This window comes from Ischnura elegans, chromosome 5 (assembly GCF_921293095.1).
Source record: "Ischnura elegans chromosome 5, ioIscEleg1.1, whole genome shotgun sequence".
Taxonomy (NCBI): domain Eukaryota; kingdom Metazoa; phylum Arthropoda; class Insecta; order Odonata; family Coenagrionidae; genus Ischnura; species Ischnura elegans.
This window is the reverse complement of record NC_060250.1, coordinates 95426335-95451282: the sequence shown is the minus strand read 5'-3', so window position 1 is coordinate 95451282 and position 24948 is coordinate 95426335. Positions and strand designations below refer to the sequence as shown.

Below are 24948 nucleotides of genomic sequence, written 5' to 3'. Positions count from 1 at the left end.
CGTAGAATAGTGAAATGATAGAACCAAAAATAAAATTTGTTATATCAACACAATATTTATTAATAACTATACCGGTTTCGACCTTTTCCGGTCGCTATCAATAAGAATTATCATTACCAATTCTGTTACCTCTTGAAAATTCCTGAAAAGATCGAAAACGGTACATTTATTAATAAATACTGTGTGGAATATAACAAAGTTTATTTCTGATTCTATCATGTCTGCAAAATGATGGGCAACGGCGGTCAAAACATACTTACGCAGGAGACTGGAAAATGGATTGCAAGCGACATTCGAATCTTTTATATGTATTTACAGGATATACACCGTAGTCAGAGGCGTTCATGGGGTGACTAAGAGGATGATAATCACTTAAATAAACGATTTTAGCGCCATCGTTTACTTAACCTAACAGAGGCTTGTTAGGATCATGCTAAATAAATACCGCCTTATATCACATAAACCCGCGGAGGACTTTGGGGTGAGGTGACATCGAGTAAGTATTCAATTTCAATTAAAAAATTCTTAAAATTTTTCGTACAACTTGCTCATATAATTTCAGGACAAGGTTATAGAATCTATAATTAATTGATTGATTGCGAAATGATGGGCAACGGTGATCAAAACATACTTAAGCTACAAACTGACAGATGAATCGCAAGCGACTTAATAAAAAGAGGGAAACATGCAGAATAGCAAGCATAACACCCAACACAGTGATTTTACGGAGTTAGAACGTACGTTTCCACCGGTTTTTCTTCCAGTGAACATTCGAATTCATTCACTGTTTTTCAGCCTAAATATTCTCTCCACAGCACTCAGTCATGGATTAGTTAGACGTTAGATAGAATTTAGTCCTTTCAATCAAACTCCGCACATATATAACGTTGTCATCCAAAAGGTCGTTTCTCAACAAATTGTGAAGTAAAAACACTGGCAAATACAGAGTAGAATGTATTGTATCGTACTGATAATATTTAGAGTACGAAAAGCCTTCACGACGTTCGAATACTTTATATATTTTCGGGATATATATCGGACTCTTGAGGCGTTCACGGGCAGGCTAAGAGGACAAAGTGGCAGCAGACCACTCCCACGGAACATCAACACCCTCCCGTCATTTCTTCTCCCCACTCTCCTGCCTACCTCACCGCCTTCCGGAGCTCGTAAAACTCACCAGTTCTCCCTCCCTCACCTCCCCTCCCAACTGACCCCCTCACGAAACCTCTTCTTCGGATTCTTAAGATTCCAAGCGAACTCGCAGACGTCTCCGTCTAAGGGGCTAAGGAGGACCAGAGTTTTTCTACTGCTAAATTAAATGGAAAACGCTGTCGATGGCTTGAGTAACTCCTGCTAATGATGCCTTCCGATACATCATTCAACTTAGAAATTTCGCTGGTCATGGATTTTTCATTTCTTTCAAATCTTTTTCCGTCAGTAAATTACCTCGCTTTATCTGATCATTGATTGCGATTGTTGGTAATGATATAAGCTATAATTACTGCAATGGTGTGTAATGTTTGGGTTATTTATTGAATTATCAGTTGCGTGGTATATTGATGTTATCAATTTGTTTCGTACTTGTTATTTTATTAAAGTTATTTATTTGGTCATCTTTATTCGTACATTCGATCCCAGGGAATACTTTTAAAGATTGATTGGAACCGCAGAGAATTCATGTTAAATAATATAAATTATCAACGCGTCTAATATAAAACAATGGCCATCAATAAGCAATGGTCAATTTAGCCGTCAGAAGTCGAAGGATAAATTCACTCATTGAAATTTCATTGCCGAACAACTAGGCCGACTTCTGCTCCCAAAGATCCATAGGGTATGAATTCGCCTTTGATCTCTACACTTATCTTATTTAATTGCTCATGGTCAGTGAGCAGTCAAAAATATTCACCCTCACCGGTTCTGGACGGCAAAAAATTATTACTATACTTTCGCGTGGAATTACGCGCGCCGTGACTCTTGCGAATAGCTCGGTCCACTCGTGATATTTTCCACCCTATATTTACGCAGTTTCGGTTCCTTATCACTGATTGAGAGTATTTGCAAGGTGATTGGGATTCCAATAACTTGGTTGAAGGGGTGAACCCAGTTATTACCAAAAAATTCCATGAGAATTGCAAATTAAAATTTTATAATCTTACTTTCTCATCAAAAACAACGTCAAATTGAATACCTGAAGAAATCACTGTCATTCAGACCCCGTCTGGAGATCGAAGTGACATATTTCCTTGTTTACGCATTATTCTGAACCGTTGTAGTGGCCGGTTCATTTATCGGTAGTAGCTTGTTAAATACGCACGATAAATGTTAGAAATCAATATTTCAGAGTACTTCCTGATATCGAATGTGCGAATAAACATGACCAAATGAATAACTTGTGAAATGCAAGGTAGGAAAAAATTGATAATATCGGTACCATACAAATGAAAATTAAATAAATAACTCAATCATTACACACCAGTGCAGGAACCATAGCTTATGTCATAACCAATAATCGCAAGGAACGATCAGATAAAACGAGATTATTAGCAGACGGAAAAAGAATGGAGAACAGCGTAAAAAAACTACAGTCGATGACCTATGATTGAGGTGATTATAAAAACAGTTGACAGAAAAGCTACTCCATGACGGCAGTTAGCATGCTATGATGAAAGTTGTATGCTCCCAAAAGTCAAATTCAGAATTAAATCAATGGTTGTTTGAGACATTTAATTATTTCAAATTCACTGATGAAAGCAAAAAGGCACACCACGTCTTGTACGATAATCAGCACTTTTATCAGGTCAGATGAAAGTTGTATGCTCCCAAAATCCAAATTCAGAATTAAATCAATGGTTGTTTGAGACATTTAATTATTTAAAATTTACTGCTGAAAGCGAAATGATATCACACCTTGTACGATAATCAGAAGATTTATCAGGTCAGATCACATGCACTGACGATTGTCTTCAATAGATAACTTTTGGGTCGTTGTCCTGTTTTAAATCCATTTGAAAGATTACAACAAATCATTATTGTATCAGGTGCCATTAGTTACATAATCGTGACTACAAAGAGCCAAATTAGCATATTCTCCTCTGTTTTCCTCAACGATAGATAAAATGAAAAATATCTTCATTCACACAATCAATGCACTGGAAAGATATTCCATTAATTACGCATTTTGTGAGTAGAAATTATAAAAATAAAAATTAAGGCTTACTCTATTTACTAGTTGAAGAATGCATATAGCCTACATACTTGTGTTAAGTATTAATGACCATGAGTCTAGAAATAAATAACGCCTTAGTATCACCTTATCAGATAAAAATTAACCTCAAAAGACTCCTCTATCTACTTATATACCAGTACTTATGAATTACTTGACTTGAGCAGAGAAAAATAAATGCCCCTTCATCGATACATAACCACTCCGTAGCTACCAAGCCATAACCATTATAAACCATCATAAACAGGGCCGAAAAAGAGGAAAAGATCAGAACATAAATGCAGAAAATCTATTCGAATAATCCTGAATACCATGCTATAATTATGAGGGATCATAAACTTGAAAAACACAATACTAACGCCGGTGGTGACTAAGCTATTTCCCAGCGGTACATAGCCGCTTCCCATCATTTCCTCAAGTAATTGGGGAGGAGTTGATAGCAGTTAGGGAGCAGTAAAAGAGCTGAATCTACCGCTGCCGGTACGTAATTCCGAAATATATGGTAACGACGTTCCGAGATGCTGCGCGACAGTAGCAACCTCATCGAAGGCTTCGCTTGAACGAGGACTCATGACGTCTGAAACCGTTAAAAACATGTATTCACCTTGAACGCCTATACACGCGATGTGTCGACATCCTATGCGATGAAAAAATTAATAATGAGTGCGCGAAGTCGATGATCACACATTAATTGTTACGAGAGACCGTGATTATGCTCCATAAAGTGGTGAAACAAAAGATGGGTGTAACAAGCTTCTCCCTATTTAGCTAACTATGATGGTATTAAGGAAGTTCACTCCTTGGAGAACGCGTACTTCCCGACTGATCGCAGGAATGCAAGGGGAATACGAAATTGATGGACCGATTTTCTGTCCACTTCATAGTCCTCAAGAATTCTAATTGAAAAAATGAAAATCCCGATCAAACACCTTTAAAAACCGTCAGTTAAGGGATATAATTACAGTCATTCGAAACACTCACCAAGATTAGCCTGTACTTATTTACGTTTTGTATTGTTTTCCAAGGCTTAGATATTCAAAATAGAACTAGAATATGGTTTTCATGACTCTAGAATATTTATTAGCACATCCTTTATACAACACATTGCCATAAGAAAGTAGAAAAAAAGAAGACAAAGCAGAGCATTTTTACCTAAACCTATCGAACAGAGCTATGCACCACTAGATTACAAAAAAGAAAATCAGCGTATATTATTCCGTTTGTTTTCCGGATTAAATTAAACTTCTTGCGACCCATTTCTGATTAAATAAAAATCCCTAAATATGGGAAAGTAAAAATAGAACTGACTAAAAAGGTGGGCTTAGCAAGAATTTCCCTATAAATATGATGAAAATGTTACAATTCGCATCGCTATATTTAATGTTCTACCCATTAAGCAAAAAAGAAAAATCGTACGTAAAACGAAAAAACCAGTACAATTACCCAATCACATAGTAACAAGTCATGTTGTCTTTGAACATCAGCGGTCAAAATCTTATTGTTGGACAAAATACTGGCATTTCTGAAATCATTATGGTTGATTATATCCACATCAATTCACCATGTCAAGAACTTGCAAATTCGTTCTCCATTACACCTACTTACTTCTATCTCCTTCACCAACCTCTCCTATTCATTTGCGACACCGCATGATGAGAGCTCAGAAGGTCAGACTACGGAAGAAGGGCACAGAATATCCCCCGATAGCACCCCACATGACGCTTTCATCGGTAAACCCAGAGCGCGAGTGCCGAGTCATATTCATATGGTCCATGAATATTAAACTTTCTGTATAAAGGATATTTTATTGATCGTGTGAATTACTCACTCACCCAAGTTCTAAAGTCTCAGCAGCTTGATTCTTCACTCGAATAAAACGTTCCATTCATGATAGACTAATTACCCTTATTCATTTACGCATAACTTTTTCGTCAATGTCACGAATATGTACCCACGTTTACAACAGGCTATTCCCCTATATCTCGCGTCATAAATTCTTGGCCAAGAATATTACTTCATATCGACAGTCACGTACAGTGGAGCATACCTTTAGACGTCTGTATGAAGAATATTCAAAAAACATTTAACACTTTACCCTGAATTGGAACAAACTAAAGTCGCAAAATTAAATACGTTTTTCCTATCAATTTCTCCAACCACACTAGCCATACCAGTAAACTTTTATTCATTTACAAATATCATTTGCAATAAAATCAAATTTGTGACTCGAATATAAATGACCGAAATACGGTGAATCATATAACATATTCCATCTAGCTTTGATTTCATACAGCCTCTCACTAATAATTTTTCCTCACTTTCCGCCGGGTATAAATATTAAATCAGACATCAAATATGAGCTAAATATAAAACTAAAATTTTCAGTGGCGTCAATATGAAATCCGATTTGAAAATGTTTTTTAAGGATTAAATTAAGCGTGCGGTAGTGTGATTGCGGATTGTTAAACACGAATACGTGATATTAATGGAAGGGATTTAATGAATTAATTTGACGGGGGGATTTAGTTCCCAAGTTTCATTAATGACGGAAGTAATTCAGGCGGTCCAATTAATAAGTGGAAAAATGAGTGAAAAGTATAATGATCAGCAGGAAATTCGAACCAGCGCAATTTCAAACTGCATAGATTCCCAGGCGGAAAAATCGATTTAAAATTGATGAGCATGACGATTCGGTCACGTTTATGGACAGATATTTTTGCACACGATTCAAAAATAATAATATTTCGAAGTACAACGTGTATCTATCGGATGAGGGAGTAGCGTACCTAACAAGATGCCTATGGTAAATAAATTAAGAATTCAGCCGCTTTCTGCCTGACGAGGACGTTAAAACAAATTATGCATTCACGGAGCCACAGTGTTATTAAATACGTAAAAATCAGGAGCATTCTTCAGCCAAAATAAAAAAGTATTCAGAGCCAATCGTGCCAGCCTGAATTTCACCATTGACATATGAAGCTAATTTGACATGACCAATATTCATTCCAAAAACTAAATCAGAGTTCCAACCAAAAGCAAATAGGAGAGATTCGACCAGAGTTTCTTTACCAACTACCTATGATAACTCAATAATAATCAGGTACACCGAGCCTAACGATACAACTAGTAACAATATAATTGGAAATCAAAGGTAAGAGATACAAATCAGGGTGTTGAGCACAAACAAAAAAGTTCAAAAAACTCCTTTAGACGCTTCAGTTTGGAAGAGTTTTCTAAGTATTATACTTTCACTATTGCTACTTCAATTATATATTTTCAGAATGCATTTAAAGTTTCACATAACCATATGTAAACAGTAATATATGCCAGCAAATATGGATTAGGAAATCGAAATAAAAGAGGAGAAAGGCTACTTAAATTCTGCACAGAATTCAAGCAAGTGGTTGCCAGATTTAGCTCAAAAATTCCATGCGAAGAAGACGCAGGAGGAAAATGCCAGGAGACCTAAGAACATTCCAAATTGACAACATTCTAGTGAAACAGAGATTTAGGAAAAAGGCAGTGAAAAACATTGGACGAGTTGAAAAATTGAAGGAGACCTAACATCATCTGATATTCCAAGAAGCAATGGAGTAAAAAATAGGAGAGTTTGTGATCAATCAATCAGAGGCTACTGTAAAATATTAGCATTGGAGGAAAAATATTAGCATTGGACAACTGGAATCACCAGAAAAAGCTCTTGGCAAAAGAAGTCATCAGTAAAAAATACCACGCAGGGAATCTTAGACCTCATTGAAGAAAGCCGCTCACAGGATAATGAGGAACCATTTAAAGGAAAGGGACGTAAAATATAATACTCTAAAGGTACAAAAATGAAGAAGCTGTGATTGAAAACGAAGGCTTGGTTAAGATATGGAGATAATATCTGAAAGAATTGTAAATCGGAGGAATTCTAAGAACAAAAACTATCGAAAACGAAAAAGAAGAGGATAAACATGAAGTGGGAGCCCCGATTTTAAAATAATAAGTTGGTGAATTTGGAATAGTCCCCTAAATGAACAAACCAACTGGAATTGATGACATTCCAGCATAAATAATTAAAAATTCAGGAGAAAAAGCCTTGAAACAGCCATACAAAATTGTGAGCGAAATGTACTCAACAGGTGAGATAGCGAAACATCACAATCCCAACTCCCGAGAAAAAAAGAGCGGGCCACTTTGAAAACTTAAGCCTGACAACACACGCATCTTGATCCTGACATGAATCATCTACAGAAGACCTGAATGACGAAGAGAAGATATCTGGATGAGGACCAATTCAGATTCAGAGAAAAAGTAAAGGCACAAGAGAAGCAATATTGCACCTGAAAGGCTGCTCATGGAGAAGATAATGGAAAAGAACAAGGCCAATGTCACTACGCTTGAGGGCGTTTCACAACGTGGATTTGAATTCAATTTTTGGCATTCTGAAATAAATTGGAAAGACATACAATAACACGGTAATCTGTCCTCCACAGTGTACACAAAAAACAAGAAGCGGCGATAAAAATCAGGACCAAAATGTAAGGAAGCAAGAAAGGAATGAGGCTATACTAAGCTTTTTCATTGTCACTCCTAAGTTTCAGAGTTTACATCGATAAAGCCATAAATCAAATGAAAGAAAAGTCCTCGTGAGGGAATATCTATAGACAAAAATTAACCTGCTATATTTAACGTTGATGTTGCCGTAATAGATGAGAAAGAAAAGGACTGTCTCGGCGACTGTCCTTTAAAAAATAAGACTGAAGACGACTGTCTCAGTCTTATTTTTTATGTTCACCGAAATTTAGAGCTGAAGGAAGACGTTGAGAAATTCAGTCAAAGAAACGCCGTATCAGTAACCGATCATCTAATTACTGTGTAGTCTTAGTTAGTATAACAAGACGAAAAACACCAGATACTTCAAATCTACGAGAATAACGAAGTTGCCGCCATCAATAGTGGTAGGGTTAACTTATACCTACCTGTTAACGCGGAGATGACAGGTTTGAAACCCACCTTGTCTATAACGAAAGAATAGGTCACCTCATTCAAAGCCACAAGAGTGAGATATCATTCATTTAGACAAGGGGATACGTTCCTCTACCAGGGCCACCCCCTACTTCGATAACTTCCTTTCACAAAAAATTTGAACACAGGAAAATGGGCGGAGTTAAGTTTCAGGCTTGAGTTTAGGGGGGGGCAGGTTCCCCAGGAGAGCCTGGACCCTCAACTGCAATGGCAATTTTTCCAAAAAAAAGAACTAAACTTGTCGAAATGCCAAAACATGTAGATAGTTCTTATAATGCTGTTTTCAGAGATCAATTTCAACAAATTTTCCGGGGGACGGCCCCGGGGACTCCCATGTTTAATCTAGGAGGTATTCAAACCCCCAGCAGGATTGCAGGGCCCTATAATAATTATCCGCCAATGCCCTGGACCCTCCAAGCCAAATGCTCTACCCGCTAGGACACCACGCTCCCTCTTTAATAAAAAAATTAATTGTGCATTCACCAACCTCCAATGGTTCCCATCCTCTCCCCGGCGACGTCACCTGTCCGGCTCCTCCTCGCTCCGTCCCCGACGCTGTTCATGGACGCCATGGCGGCCGGCGGCGGTGGAGGCGGCGGCGGCATCATGAGCCTCCTCTTCATCACCATCGCCGAGCTCGAAGAAGAAGGGGACAACGAAGGTCCGCCGGGGGACGTTGGTGACCCAGGGGACGTCGCATCCCCTGCCCGGGCCTCGTCGCAGTCGGCGCCCTTGTCGGCACCGCCGCCCGAGGATGGAGGTGAGGTCCCATCGCCCCCTTCGACGGGCCCGCCGCCGTGGGGGGAGGACTTGGCGGAGGGACCACCGGAGGCCGAAGACGTCGGCGGTGGCGTCCCCAGGACCTGGGTTGGCGGCGCTGGCTGCTGCTGTTGCTCCGGCAGCTCAGGGATTGCCACGAGCATCGTGGACCGGGGATCGTTGGCGGCGACCGGGGCCCTCCTGGCGGCGGGGGCGGCTGCATCGGCGGAGGCCTCGCGGCTGGCGGCCACCGCGGGAAGCGGTTCCTCCTGGTCTTCCTCCACCCCGGAGAGGACGAGCGGGAGACGACACAGGATGAAGCCTCGGGTCCGCGCTAAGGACCAGCTCCGTCACGGGACTAGCGATGCGTCCCTCCTCTTGTTCCGAGGACTCTCTCCTCAGAATTGGTCAGGTGTGCACGAGCATCCCCAGACGGAATTCGACCCGTAAGTATTCGTTGCACCGCACAGTAATTTAAATATGGGTGTTTAAACAATTCAAGTGGAGACTTCAACGCTCGTATCTTTCGGTGGTATGCCGAAAACTATGAAAAATATGTTAAAAAATCACTTCCCAAACGTCGAACTTCCAAATCTATTTAATCAACCATTCGGAAAATTTTTCATCTTTATCCTGTCACCGACACTTCAGCTTCTTCCCTGTCCCCAAACGATAGCTCCACATCAGGAGGCGCCAGAACTGCTCCCATGTTCAGCAAATACCTGCAGGAAAAAATTGAATTGTACTTAAAAATGTAATTTAGACAACTCTTAATTTAATAATTTTTCATTCTCAACAGATTTAAAACGGACTCTTAATTCAGACGACTGAAACATCAGTCAGGTTTCATCTACCACGGTATAGCAAAAAAAATTGAAAGTCCGTATTCAGCTTTACGTATTCATACAACTGTAATTGCTCTAAGAAAAGGTGCGAGGTTGAAATTTTCAAAACTCAGAGAGGAATACAGGCAGTAGACCAATCACATACAAACAAGAGAATTCTTTCTCAATAGAAGTCTCGTGGAATAGTAAATAGTCTCACATAAATGTAAGGCCGAAGATTAATTTCCCAGGAGCCAGCTCCAAAAAAATATTTCGTGGGGCCGTAACTGGCGACATTTGTCCAAGGGAAGAAATACAATAATGAACGCGACAATATTTTAATCAAAAGAAAAAAGGAGTCATCCACAGACAAGATTTCACGGAATTAAATTTTCCTTCCGCCATGAAAAGGCTACCAACGAATGGCTACTTTATTGTCTTCTATAGCTTGCCTGATTCATACCTCGTCAATTCTAAATTCGCTCTCATCATTCTCACATGACATAACAATGAAGCTATTGGACAATGGGAACGTGACCATGTAAGAGCGTCGTGTAAAGCTGTTTGCCTCATCAATGAGTTATCCAGCAACGAAGGGATGCGGGCATTTCCAACATTCTTCCTCCATTACCTATTAAAATTACTTCTGCCCGAGAGAATGGTATAAAATGGAAAAAAAGGCCCCCTCATTTCCAGAAGTTGCTTATAAATTAACTTAATTCACGTGATAAAACTGTCAGAGAGAGTACGTATAAATCTAAATCAGAAATAACACAACGACAAGTCACTCCACAAACAATTCCTCTGATAAAATTCTTCGAAATCTTCATTTAGCCTCGGGAGGGATAGTTACAAACAAATAATGAAAAAGTAAACGCATGGCGGTATATTTGCGGAGGAAACCAATTATTTAATGAAGAATTAAACGAATGCCGCGAAGTACTTCCATTGATACCGGGTTACTAAATCAATCTTCGCCATCCGTATCGCACAGGCTACCCTCCTCAGCAACCTCCCGTTAGTTATTCTTTCCTCCAAGCCTCCCCTTAGGAGAAAGCAAGAAATTTTACAGTGTGGAATTTCTTCGTAATTCATACGACCTAAAGTCGCAGCAGTCCCCGAACTATTAATCATATTCTACCTTTAATAATTTCACCGTAGGAATTTGTCAAAACATGGGCTCCTGTAGAGTCATAAGCCTTGAGAGTAAATGTAATTTCAGTGGCTTTACTTCCATCCACATCCAGAGTATATTGAAGACTGGTGTGAAGGGGCAGAGTGGGAAAGTAAAGAAGCAAGGGCTTCCTACGAGATAAATATGTACTTACTTGTAAGAGTTGGGCTTTATTCACCGCATGTCAAAATATTTTGACTCTGAGATGGTACTTAAGACATTGTATTACTCTTATGTAAGAAGCAAGTTGGAATATGGGTCAGTTATTTGGAATCCCTATTTAAAGAAGCATATTGTAATGCTAGAGTAGGTTCAAAAGAGATTTTTAAGTTTTCTATAATTTGCATTATAGCATGTGTATCCGCTTTTCGAAAATTATGTTTGTTATAGTGATTTGTTAAGAGTGTTTGGTCTCCATACCCTGCAAAATAGAAGAACCATAAACGATCTTCTGTTTCTGCATGATGTCATCAATAAGGGCCTATGTTATGAGTTACTGAAGGAAATAAAAATAATAGTTCCAAATGTTAATAGACGGTTTAAAAGAACATTTTACATATCAAAGGTTAAAACAAATTATTGTTCCAATACGCCAATACGAAGGATTTGTGTACTATATAACAAATATTTCAACGATCTAGACTTGTATCAAAAGAAATACTGCTTTGTAAAAGATGTTAAGAATATGTTTCGCGACTGTGATAGTATTTAGTTAATATTTTTCAGCATTTGTTATTATGATTGTTACTATTTTGTGGCTGTGACGAATTTATTTTCAATTTTTTTGTAGTTATATTCCTGTATTGTTCGCCCTATAATTATGTATATGTTGGACGAACATTAAACATAATAAATAAATAAATAAAGGCAAATTATAATTAGCACTGAATTTTATACTGTGTGTGTGTGTATAGTGTGCATTTTCAATATGGAAAAATTCCACTCCTTCACGCATGGATATTCGGATTTTATGTGAGAGGATAACTTGAATAACAGCCATACCCAGCCCATCGCACATCCATGCCTCTCCTCACTGTCTCCTTTCCCTTTCCTCGAACACAACCACGCGCTCAATCTCCCTTCCAAACTGCGCTGATCTCTTATATTTCCCCTCCCACTCACGGGATGCGAGGAAACGTGGGACGCTGGGTGGGTTAAAAGGGGGAGTCGAGCGTTGCCTTTTACGAAAGGCCAACACTTCCCACTCACACACAATTTCTCACAACAATCTCACCCGAGACTTATCCACGGATCCACGAAGAGAGATGGCCAAGGCATTAGGGACTTGTAGGATGGTGGCATGAGAGGTAATCTAAAAGTGCTCTCGAGGAATAATGGGCATCTCCATAGCCTTCCTTTGTCCCCTACCAGTGTTACGACAGGACAGTACTTCCAGAGATAAGGGCGGGAAAATGAGGAATACCATACACCGGAACATACAGACCTCGAATGAAAGCAAATCTGTCAACTCACCGACATACAAAGATAATAGATGCATCACTATCGGGGTCATATATTCATGATGTGTAGAGATGCGTGAAAATCGCAAATGCGATATAGATGCGATGTGCGCTAATAAATGCGACATAGATGCGATGGCTGGACTTTCACGATATATTTACGCAAATTGGTCTTTTCGACGGCAAAATTCGTGCATTTTGTGCCGAGCGCAGTTTAAATGCTCCGCCGACAATCAACCGCTTAAAGCATGTGAGCGACTGGCCAGCTGCTAGTAGGCGGGGACTCTACGTGGCCGCGAACTACAAGTGGGCGCGGGCGAGCTACACCGCCGCCACTATATGTGTTATTCCTTAATTTGTTATTGTTCTACAACATAATTATTTAAAATATTCTGTATTTTGTCACATAACTGTGTTTCACTACATTTTATCGTCATCTACCTCATTAGAAAAATAAAAAATAGACGCTACAAAATGCGATAAACTGTTACTGAAAGTGCGATAAAATAAAAATGAAAGTGCGATTTTCACGTATCTCTAATGATGTGCTATTACAATATTTTCCCGATGCGCACGTCACGCACTCTTCCTCGTAGACTTTATTACTGTTAAGCAATTTAACTTTTGAAATGAAAGGTAGCTGCACATTTCCACAATAATCGTGAAAATTGTGTGAATTGTTGCGGGAAAGTCCAGCTACCTTTCTTTTCAATATATACTATACTATATCACACATGAATCGGTTGAACTAATTTTACTTTTATTTTTTCAATAATGTTGCTAGATTTGAATAAATAACAAATTTTAAAATTATTTAAGGGCCACCATGGAATATCCACTGCCGCAATGCATAAAATACATGGAAAGAGATCCGGCTTCATAAATGGTATCAAATGTTGCATAATTCATTTCTAGGCATGGATATGAAAACGAGTGAAATAAACGGCCCTCCGAGTCCAAAGCATTGGTAAGTTAGAAAGAGATTTTCAGAGGATTGAATACACGGATAAAAGAAGGAAGAATTTCCTATGACGAAGTGAAAACTCTGGTTGGTATTCTCAACGAAGTAAAGAATTATTAAAAAATGCGAGCGCACTTCGCAAGCTTCAAAGAAATTACCTTACGTCCCGATATAAGTCATGGTTTGTGAAAAACAACACTGATCATATTCATTATATGCTGAAACATTGCACTAGCTTCCACCAATTATTCTTAAGATAGTTCGACCTCTAACAATCGGGGATTTGAGTAACGATTAGTCCATGCAGCAAAGTAAGATCACATTGCCAGTGGTCTAGGCATACGTTTAAATTGCAAAAATTAATGACATGAGAGAGGCATTTTTAACTATTCCGATAATCAATTGTAAAACGATTTCACAAAATCATGGATATATGGTGAAAAGGAGCAAATTTTTTTTTATTAACTATGAAACTTCAACGAACTAAATTGATTACCAAAATACTAGGAGCAAGGCATTCATAAAACAGTAAAAAGAAACATTCTTATTTTCACACGTAAAACAATTCTTACGTTTACGAAACATAATGTAGCAATATGTCAATAGAGCAACGGAATTTTGAGAACCTTAATGTGGTTAATCACACTTCTCCTGTTTCCCAAGAAAAAAAAGAAACATTTGGGAATAAGCTCTTCGCTGCTGACATATTTCAACAAAGTATAGGTTGTGAAAACGCTACCGGCATACTCCCACATTCTATGACATTCAAGTTATCAAAACATAACAAATTTAGAAAAAATAGGTACACAATGCGCGAAATTATTTCTCAGCATCATACGGTTTTCTAATTGAATAAGTCCCATGACTATAATAAAACAGCGGAATTTTTCTAGAAAATTAAACAAGTATATTACAGAAACTTTACTTATTACTTAGTCAATGGGCTGCTGCCCTAAACTAAAAGATAACAAAATTAAAATTAAACCAAAAGGATGATTAACATGATGACATTAAGTAAATGCAAATGAATTTCCGTAATGTTGAGGATACAACTAAAACAAAAATTTGCAAGGATTTTTTCCGAATAGCATTAATCAACTTGTAGGAAATCAACTTGTAGTGCTATGAATAATAAAACGCAATCAAAGATCGAGTTCGTATATTTTATACTGCTTGAAATTAATAATAATAAATTGAGGTCCTAAATCCTATATACCTTTTCTTCAAGTCACAGCACCTATGTGACGTAGCCTAGGCGATCCAAGCGATTTGCTAGTGTCGGATAGACCTAGACGAGGCCAAGAGTCAAAAACTCATAAAAGCGGCCCACATAACGTCACGAATCAAGGATGGAGATGCCAAAAAGCGATATTCAGCGCACTGTGACGAACAAGGAAGGCTGGAGATGGGGATAAAGAACGACGTAAAGAGTTTCCTCGCCACCTCCCACGCATAGCGTACGAGGTTGGACAAGGCTGCGAAGGGACGGGACGATAGGCGGGAGATAACCTCGGGCCGCGCTGGTCAAAGTGTTGCGTACTATGCGGCGCACGCTCCTCCACGAATTCCACCGAGGACGCGTGCTCTTGCGGGAGCCAAAGAATGCGCACGTCTTGTCGCGCCGTCAGCACGAGAAGTCGGTGCATATTCGCATGCAGTACGGTATGGCTCATCTTTCGCGAATCGGAAAAGTAAGAAGTCCCATAAGCCTTAACTGCATTTGATGAGAAAACATGCGTGCGATTTTTTTTCTGACTTGTAATGCTCTTAACAAGTACCATAAGAGGTTTAAAAAATACCCCAATCGAAAAATCAGAGTTTTGCAACAATAGAGGTGTCTCCTGGGTAAACGTGAATTTTCACGATCCAGGGGAAAATTTTGTTTACTTAGTCCTATTTTAAGCCAATGCCAACTTCACCAGTGTTGCCTCGTCACGGGTTTTTAATATCTCTGAAGTCGTTCCTATGCTGTTTTTCGTGAAGAAAGTAGTGCTAAAATCTTCGTGAAGTTGGTCATGCTCAGTTATGCTATGCATTTTCACGGCTCGTAAGCTGGAGTGAGGTGGTGATTACAAATAAGAGTGTGGGATAGGGAAGAGGTAAAGGGGAGGCAGTAATGTTGGAAAGGGAGGGTGCGGAGAAGGAGGGAGGTACGGGGAGAAGTGATAATCTCAATAGCTTCGCTACTCTGGACTTCCTAATCAAAAAATTCCAGCGTAAATAAGATCGACCGAAAGAGGGCCGCCAAAGTCACGCCCAGCAATTTCGGCGCGTGGAAATGCCCAATATATCGCGCGTTGACCCTCAGATCAGGTAAGGACGGAGAATATGATAGATCAATTCAAAAAAAGCTCATTCCCGCGACCAGGACCCATCCTGACTTCTCCGTTACAATGGTGGACGGCTGATTCCATCGATAGCTCTGTTCATAATGCAGCAATGAGTAAGCTAATTTCAAAGAAAAACTTATTGCTGATCATTTTATGAATCTTTTTTAAGGATATAAAAAGCTTTGGACTGAAATTGCTTTTAAGCTTTGTGGTACACTGTACATTAGTTAGTATTGTCAGGATTATCAATAAAATCTAACCGTACATTCACAGTACCTAATGTTACCACAGTCTGCCTGGTTAAGTTTCTCGCAATCGCTGGGTGGATATTAAAATGTCACTCCTAAGAAATACATAAAGTACTAAAATGATCATCATAATTGTTTCAACCTAGAGATGAAGATCTACAAAGTTTAATTTCTCACGATGTTCATCCATAATTACTAAACAACGTAAATTATTTAGCTAAGCCCTGTAAATAAAGTTTCCTCCACGTATCCTGGGTGGGTACTACACACGTTAATTTTGTTCTCATATTTAGCAGTGGACAAAATCTATCACGAAGCGTTTCATTAAAAATCTTCCAAGAAGCATTTGATCAAAAAAAATCGAAGAGTTTCATAAGAGAGATATTCGAGGACTATATCGTCTTCGAACGTACGATTTACACACGGGCCAAAAAAACTTTAGAATGAGATTCACAATAAAGCAATCGATATAAATCTTGAGAAAAAAGAAAATAAGCTACAGAATTACTGAAGACAAAGCTAGTTTATCCTTGAGCGCAAAACGGCAAATAAGGAAGATAGCCACTAAATCTAAAGTCATTTTAAAAATTTATTTCCGTCTTAAGCGAGCAAAGTGAACTTCAAGAGGTTCCACATACATATCTCCTCGTACATCTCTCACCATTCGAACCGGAGTGATAGGCATGATAGAATAGAAACAAAATTCACTAACCCATTTTTAACAATGTGGTATTCCACTGAAGGGTCAATTGGATGGACAACAATTACTAATATCAATACTTTCTTTTTAAATGAGACGACCCGGGTTTTTAAATAAGCCAGACGCCAGAGTAAGAAATAAAATCCGTTTCAAAATTTATCTCTTCATCCGTTACGTTACTAAGGTGACAACAATAAGATAAATAGATAATAATTTATGCCTGATGATGATTATACATCGAAACCCGGATCGATTTATTTAAATAAATAAGTGGTATAAGATACAATGTTCATCCAAGAAACCTTAGCATAGATACAAATAAAAACGGCCGTGACGATAGGTTAACTGATACATCGCCATACATGCCGAACTATAAAAATTCTTCCACTATTTTTTTAGTTCCAAAAAGGGATTCAGCGTGATTTGTTTGGAGGGCGTCAGACAATTCGGAAAATTCTTCAACTAACTACACAGCAGTAATTAGTTACAATAAAAATTTCCTCATAAGGCAGCTAAGACGCCGAGTGAACAAAAAGTCTTCCCGCTTTACATACATCTCTCCTCGTGCTTTCCTCACCATTTGAAGCAAACCAACAGGTACACCAGAATATAAACAAACCAAGAAAAACGGCCGCAGCATTAGGTTCACAGATACATCCCCACACATGACAAACTATGAAAATTCTTCCTCTGCTATTTTTACATTTCAAAGGGGATTACGCGTTTAATGTTTGATATTTCAATACTATAATTTAATTCTGTCAGGGTGTTGTTTATGAAAAAGGAGATAAGGATTGTAAGGAAGAAAAGAAAGAGAGTAAAGGGGAAAGACAATAAACAATTTGTAATTTGAAAAAAATAAACAGGTTTTTGGAAAAAAATTAAACCTTTTACAAGCATGATTTGTTTTGAGGACGTCAGAGAATTCGTAAATCAGTCAACTAGAGCTTCGACACAAATTTCCTCATAAGTCAGCAAAAGACGCCAAGTGAGCATAGGGTATTCCCCCTTTGAGCCCTCGCTAGACCTATCTAACTTCCCTCCTTCCCACAATCGCCCATTCTCCTCTCGTACACCCAACCTCTCCCCCCTTTCTCCACCGCGCCCTTTTCAAGGACGACGAAGAGTCAAAGGACTTGGTAAGGCGAGGTCGGAGAAGGGAGGGATAGAATGGAAGGGAGAAAGGAAAATTAAAAAAAAAAGAAATGAAAAAAATGTAGGGAAGGTGGGTGGGGGGGAAGGGTCCTTGACCAAAAAATATATTCCAAGGAAGGCGAAGGGAGAGAGGGCATTGGTTCTCGCTGGCATTATGAAACTCCAATCTAGCTAGCTTCGCAAAGGATGGATGAGCGGAGAGGAAGACCATAGGAAGGAATGGAGAGAGAGAGAGACTAAATACCGCTTGTTTCCAAGAAGTCTATTGCCTTCGTAAATATTTCCGACGGGGCAACGGCCTCTCCGATTCCTCGACTATAAGAGGAACGAGAGTGAGGGATGGAGAATGAAGTGAATTCTGTAAATTCGGAATTTTCCAGGTAATCCCAAAATGGTGAAAAACGATCGTAAAAACGATACGTAGAGAAACTCATTATTCAGGGAATCAGTCGTGGTGAAGGTCGAGAATCCTATAGGATGAAAGGTCGCCATCTCTATCTGCTCGCGTAAATTTATAGGATAATGAGAGGACAAATTAATGTAAATTTCAAGTGAAATACATTGCTTCAATACCACTCTATTCGCCACGACTGCATAAAACAGAAAATTAAGAACTTCAGAGCAAAAAACCATGGTAGGATTAAATATATTATTATTTTATATATTATAACAATGTGTAATATCCAACGCTGGAGGTTTTGCCTTATTTTCACTGCTTACAAACTAAGCGTGTAACTTTTAATAATATAGAAAACCAATACCAACGTTATGTCGAAAACTTAAGCCAAGACATGCCACAACGTGCGAGCGATCGTCCTCTAATACTTGGAATTAAATTCGTACCAAGTCAATATGATATGATGAAATTTATTTTATACACATCTTTTCAATTGTACGTCCAATGCGCTGGTGATTCTTGGTATGATTAATTTCATCACTATTTGAAGGAAGCGATGGAAGAATATAAATTATCGCAATTACAAATCGTAAATTTGAAGTATTTATTCATCTATTACTCTGGTTCCTTGGCAAGAAACTGAAGAGGGTGCAATACCGTGTGAATTAACCTTGATACTGAATTTTCAGACGAGTGATGACCCGCGACAGAGAGACTAATTCCATTTTAACGGTCCCCTGAGAGTAAATAAGATTATCAGAGCAAACATAAAAAATCACACAATTTTTAAAAATGAGAAAAAGAGAAAATAGTACGTGGGAATTCTGGCCCAAAGTAATGATGTCATTATTTCAAAAAAATTAAATATATTTCCCCAACAATTAACTTGGACTATTTAAACGGGATAAAGCAAGGACTATACATATTGGTCGGCCCAATCAAATTGAGGAAATTGATGAAGCCGTCCACGTGGAATTGCTAGTCACTCGTTCCCACAAATCGTTGACAGACACTTTAAAATCTGTGCAAAAGAGTAATTTTATTCGAATATCCGGTTACGTGAGGCCACATTAATAGAAAAAGAATATTAAATAAAGACAGAAAGAGAGAAGATAATTACTCACTTAAAAGATAACTGGGATGGAAGAAATTATCCCAGCGATGGATGCCGTTAATATGCCGGTAAATGATAACCGGTAGTTAGCGTTGAACTTCAAGCCCAATTTTTCGACACCTTTGAATGCTTGTCCAACTCGTGCTACTCGGAGCAAGCTATTTCTCCTCACTGGGAAGCCCTTACGGTTGAGCACTACGGTCGCTGCACACATTTAGGGTCAGAATCTAGCGGAATGATTACTCCACCTCTTGTTCCAGGTCATACCGTTCCCAAGGGTAGGTACGCCAACATAGCGAAAAGAGACCAGAACTGTGCGGAATCAACTCCGCAGCCGATGCACACAACGTGCAAACCAATAGGGTAGTTTCCTTCATCAAAGAAAACGAAAGGCATTGATTGCGATTCGTTACCCACCATTTGTGTATTCATAATATTAAAATTATTTTGTTTCAGAAATACCGGTTTAGACGAATGGCAATGGTCAATTATATCCTCATTTGAAAAAGGCCAGATTGGCGCCCATGCGATGCCACTACACGTGACGTCACAGGGACCTAGTTTCTACACGAGAGGATAGGAGGTACAGAGCTCAGGGAAACATGTCTTAATATTCACCTATTAAAACTTCCTAAGGTCGGAAAGTTTCCTTCGTCTTAAAGTGTATTAATAATCCTTATTTAAGCCAAGCGCTACCAGCTAGCAGGGTACTCTGCTACCTGCGTCGTATCAGCGTTCAAAGCCTCGCCCCTAGGTCACCTCACTTGCGGCAGCGGGAACCAGAACGACGTCACACGGAGTTTTCCCATCATTCCTACTCAGCCGTTGCGTTTTCGCGCGCTTGAAAATTTTCACTTTTCATTTAATGGCGAAAAATAGATATCGTAATTTAAAAATATAAAAGCGTGAAATACGTACTCCAGCAGTAATAATCTTTCGTTTTAGGCAATAAAAAAATAATAGGAAACCACCCTATTGTCTACCAACAAGGTGACTGAGATAAACAAGAAAGATAAATCGATTCGCATTCCACAAAATACCTATATGAAAGGGTTTTCGGGCACCATTAATTCATTGTATGTATAGACAGAATTTGGAAAACATATCTAAAAATAATACTACAAAATAGAAATACTTTTTTTAAATAGTTTATATCGCGAACTAAAAAGAATGAAAGAAAATTTTTGTTCAATAACATTGATGTAAACGAGTTTGTTGCTATGACTCTCTACAATACCGTCCCTTCAAATAATCGCAGCGCTGCAATCGGAATTTGATGGCCATTTTTTGAACTTATCTGCGCATTTGATTTTAAATTCTGAATAACAATCGAGAGACAGTTAAAATCATAATAAAAGTATAACAATATTGCTTTGCCCTCCGGTTCTGAGTTATCCTGAAAATTACAGCTTGATAGCTAATCGTAAAGTGGGTTAAGATTGAGTTGCAAGATTTGGCCCGGACAAGATGACAAACAACAAAGCGAGTTTATAAAAAACGTTATAATTATATAATTGCTACGAGAATAAATTCTCAAGGGCCGCTACGTTCACTGAGGCTCTAAAGCTCAACAGGCTCGTGTGCACACCGTTATGCTTCTCAAATTCCTCTCATGTCGCATGCACTAAAACATCGCATTTATCATCGACTTAAGATGCTGATGGTGATCAGTAGGTGGTGTAAGAATGACTGATAGCTTTAGCATGAGCGGTTTGCAATCGTGAAAATAAACGTTAAAAAAAGCGAACGAACGTGGTTAGAAGAATTGAAAGTCTTCCTATCTGATTCTTAGGCGGTATTTACATATCATTCCATATTTTATAAGAAAAATATAGGAGAAAACTAAATCGTGGAGGCCTACATACGAACGGAGCATACGGTGGACCAACAACAACAAATTTGACCTTCGAGGAGAAGCGTCTTCTCACCCATTTATGTAGAATTACTGCCCATGTCAGATCGAATATTCTTTATAGATAAATAAGCTTCTACAATGGCGTGTAAGATGGCTAAATGCGGTATGAACTCTGCATACCAAGAGAAGAAAACTTCACGTGAGTTGGAAAGGGCGCATGGCGTTCCTGAATCTCTTAAATGACACGCGACGTGACTGCAATCGAGCACAAGAACCAGGAAATTTGCATCTCAAATTACCAACTACTGGACTTGAAGAGGCATTACCGGAACTAAATTGTGCATTCCAGAAAGTCAAAAGAGCATTAAGATTGATAGGATGGAGAATAACGGAACTGAAGTGACTACTGGAGAAAAGCGGACACTCTTCTTGCATGTCTTCCAGAGAAAACCTCCACCAAAAAGTAGACTTTATAATGAGGCATTAATTGGTGCCTACAGCTGAAATTGAGAGACATGTCATATGACCATCAAACCACTGTGATCATGGGACTAACGTAATACTGAAAAAATTAACGAGGAATAAATAAGGATGAAAAAATGCTTCGCTCTGCAGTTAGCGACACGGAGCTTCTTGATTTTGTATTCAGTTGATGTGTTCACACAAAGTAATGTTTAAGGCAAATTTCTCCAGGAATCTATTCGCATAAAAACATTGACTTGCATAGCACAAGCAAATAGGAAAGGTAATCAATTAACGAAGGAAAAAAAGCACAAAATCAATAATAATTATGCATTTATGTATCCCCTTATTTGTATAATCCTAGGTGCAGCTAGTTTTATGGGGTCCGCTATGAATACTAGAGGTATCTAATGATGTCACTAAATCTGGTAAACCCATTTGCCAGAAATGGCCAGATATCAGTATGCAAATATGAAGTCCTCGTACTTTGGATTCATCCATTCTCTGATATTTTACGCTCATGAAAAAATATTACTGAACCACAGGAGCGTTGCGGGGCATATATTCTATGTGGTCTGTGGATTTCTGGAGAACTATTAACTAACTGATAGTATTAACTCACAATTAGCTATCGTTTTTCCCAATGGTGATTTTTTACTACTTACGCTAAATCCAGAGATATTAATGATATGCTTAGATAGTACACCTGAAGCGATTAAATTTTGGCGGGGCGAAGGCACCAAGTAACTGCAACTAACAAGGAGAGGTCACGTACCTTGTCCGCCTTTTTCAATGCCGTATTTTTTATGGCATTCAGAATAGCGAAAACCACTTCTTGCGAGAGCACATGCCATTAAGGCTCGCGACGAGCTGCAATACGTCTGCAGATGTAGGAACGCAGGAATCCGTTATATATTCACGCGGAAATAATCCTATATCTCCATTTTAGTACACCACACTTTACTCCTCAAAGTAGCGAAACAAACTCAATCCATCAGAACGAATGATAGGAGAGCGATGGTGAGGCAAGGAAAGAGGAGGAAAGGATGAGGCAGAGAGCCTAGACTTCCCACGCAGGCGATCGCCGCGAATCCTTCTCCTTTCGGCGGCGACTTACGGCAACGCCTCCGCCGCCCCTCCGACTCTTCCTCTCACGCCACACAACACCCCCCTCGATTCCATTCGCCCCCCACCACCCCGGCATTTCCTCTCCTGACCTCGCCACCACTGCTCGCCGAAGGTCCGGGACAACAACGGCTATTACGGCCTGCCCCCCTCCCTGCCCGCCACGATTCCACTCCTCACAAACCAACCCACCAACAAACCAACCAACCCAGCTCCTTCTCCATCTCTCCTAACCCGCGCTCGCTGCGTCTGCGTGACCGAGATCGTTTTGCAGCACGTGTGTGCGTGCAAGCGAGAGCGCGAGTAGGAGCGAGCGGAAAGGATTTCGGCAACCGAAACTCACGACGGAGGAGCCACGGCCGAAAAACCTCCATAGTTCATCATCAAAAGTCATCGTGGTTGCATACAAGCCAGGCGCTTCTCGTGATATGACTATGAGATCTCGGTGAACAAAAGAGATGATAATGTCCAGCTCTTATTAAAAACAGGGGCGCAGCTAGGAATTAAAGCTAGGGGGGGGGGGGTTTCGGGCTCAACTAATTCTGGGGAGCCTGGGTATTGCATACCCGCCAGGGTAAGCGGGAGGTGCGGAGGCCCTCATCCAAAAAAATTAAGATAAATGGTTCAAAATGGTGATTTTTACGAACTTCTGAGGAATATTTTATTAATCCTTACAGTATTATACAATTAATATTAATGCAATTAAGTAAAATAGATTAAACTTAAAAATTTCTCAGAGCTCTGGGGGGGGGGGGGGGGGTTTATCCCCCAAAACCCCCCCTCGCTGCGCCACTGATTCAAAATACAATACCGATGTATCGACAGTATTTATCAAACAATAATAATTCTTCCTATTCATAAAGCGAATAAGAAGTATATTTAATAAAGATAAAAATATTTTTTTATAGCAACATTATATAATTATTACGCCGACTACCTTTAATCAAATCTAAACTACGGCAACAAAAATATTAGCTCAGTTTAGCGCGAACATTCAGCCTGGACGATAAATTTGGCCGGTGCGGTCATGTGATATTGATAATGATGGAATTTATGATAAACGACATTTATACTTACAGCAAGCTAAATACGAAATGCCGCTCCAGGTGCAATAGATAAAATGGTACACAACAGAGTTTGAACGGAGAGGAGCACGAAGTGTAGGACATGGTGGACTAAAAAAGTTGCTGAATGACGTTACGAGGACGCTTACGGTTTGGATGGATCGCTAACTGATGCGTGGGAAGACACTGACGGCAGAATAGAAAAAATGATAACGCGGGAGGGGATGGGAGAGATAAGGTTTTAAATGTGCGACTGAGGAAGGGAGGCCGAACGTCGAACCACAGAGAGAAATAAATCGAAGATTTGAGTCCTATTGGAGATTACGAGGCGAAGACTTAGCTTACGAGAGATTACGAGAGGAAGACTAAAAATTAACGAAGACGTAATATTGGAATTGAAAGAAAAATCACTCCAAGAAAGACAGAAAAGGAGGGCTAATATGACTGGACATATACCAAGACAATGATCGGTACCTAAAAAATATATTAGAAGGAAATATGAAGCATTATATGGACCTCAAATCCATGTTTGACTCAATGTGGTTCACGTTGAGAAGAGACATGGGTACTACGGTGAAAGGAGATTAACAGAGAGGGTATAAAGTCGATTTTTTATGGATTTACGTCCTTGATTGCTTATCTGTTGATAAGCAATCAAGAATAATGCTTTGCTATTAGGGAAGTCACCAAAAGAAATAACTACAATATATGCGTGCGATGGATCATATATTACCGAAAAAGAATCCTTTCATTACAAATATCCCGTCCACTTTCCACCAAGAACCGACTACGACCGACCTTGACCGGAAGGATGAAGTGAGTGAGATTGAAGCAGGGAAGCAGTCATGAGACAAGACTCGGCGAGAAAACGGAAGACATCGGAGGGTTTGCGTGTTGGTGAAGGGTTTAGAGAAAGAGAAGATAATGCTGCTTGTGAAAATGGGAAGATGAATTTCCCAAGGACACCTTTCTGCAGATGAACAACGTAATCCCTTTAACATTGTGTTTGTCTTCTCTTTCCTTATCTGACCTGAAGAACCATAGACTTACAACAGATTTCAGATTTCTTCATAATAATTTGAAC

General features: G+C 39.3%; 1 protein-coding gene across 4 annotated transcripts in view; it reads right to left on the bottom strand.

Annotated features, from left to right (window-relative positions):
- The window catches only part of LOC124159288 (histone deacetylase 4), a 539951-nt gene that overhangs the window by 505443 nt on the left and 9560 nt on the right, over positions 1-24948 (bottom strand). For all 4 annotated transcript variants that reach the window (XM_046535002.1, XM_046535004.1, XM_046535005.1 and 1 more), the window contains exon 2: positions 8724-9717. In XM_046535002.1, the coding sequence (XP_046390958.1) occupies positions 8724-9159 (436 nt within the window). In that variant the 5' untranslated portion in view covers positions 9160-9717. The remainder of the gene's footprint in view (positions 1-8723; positions 9718-24948) is intronic.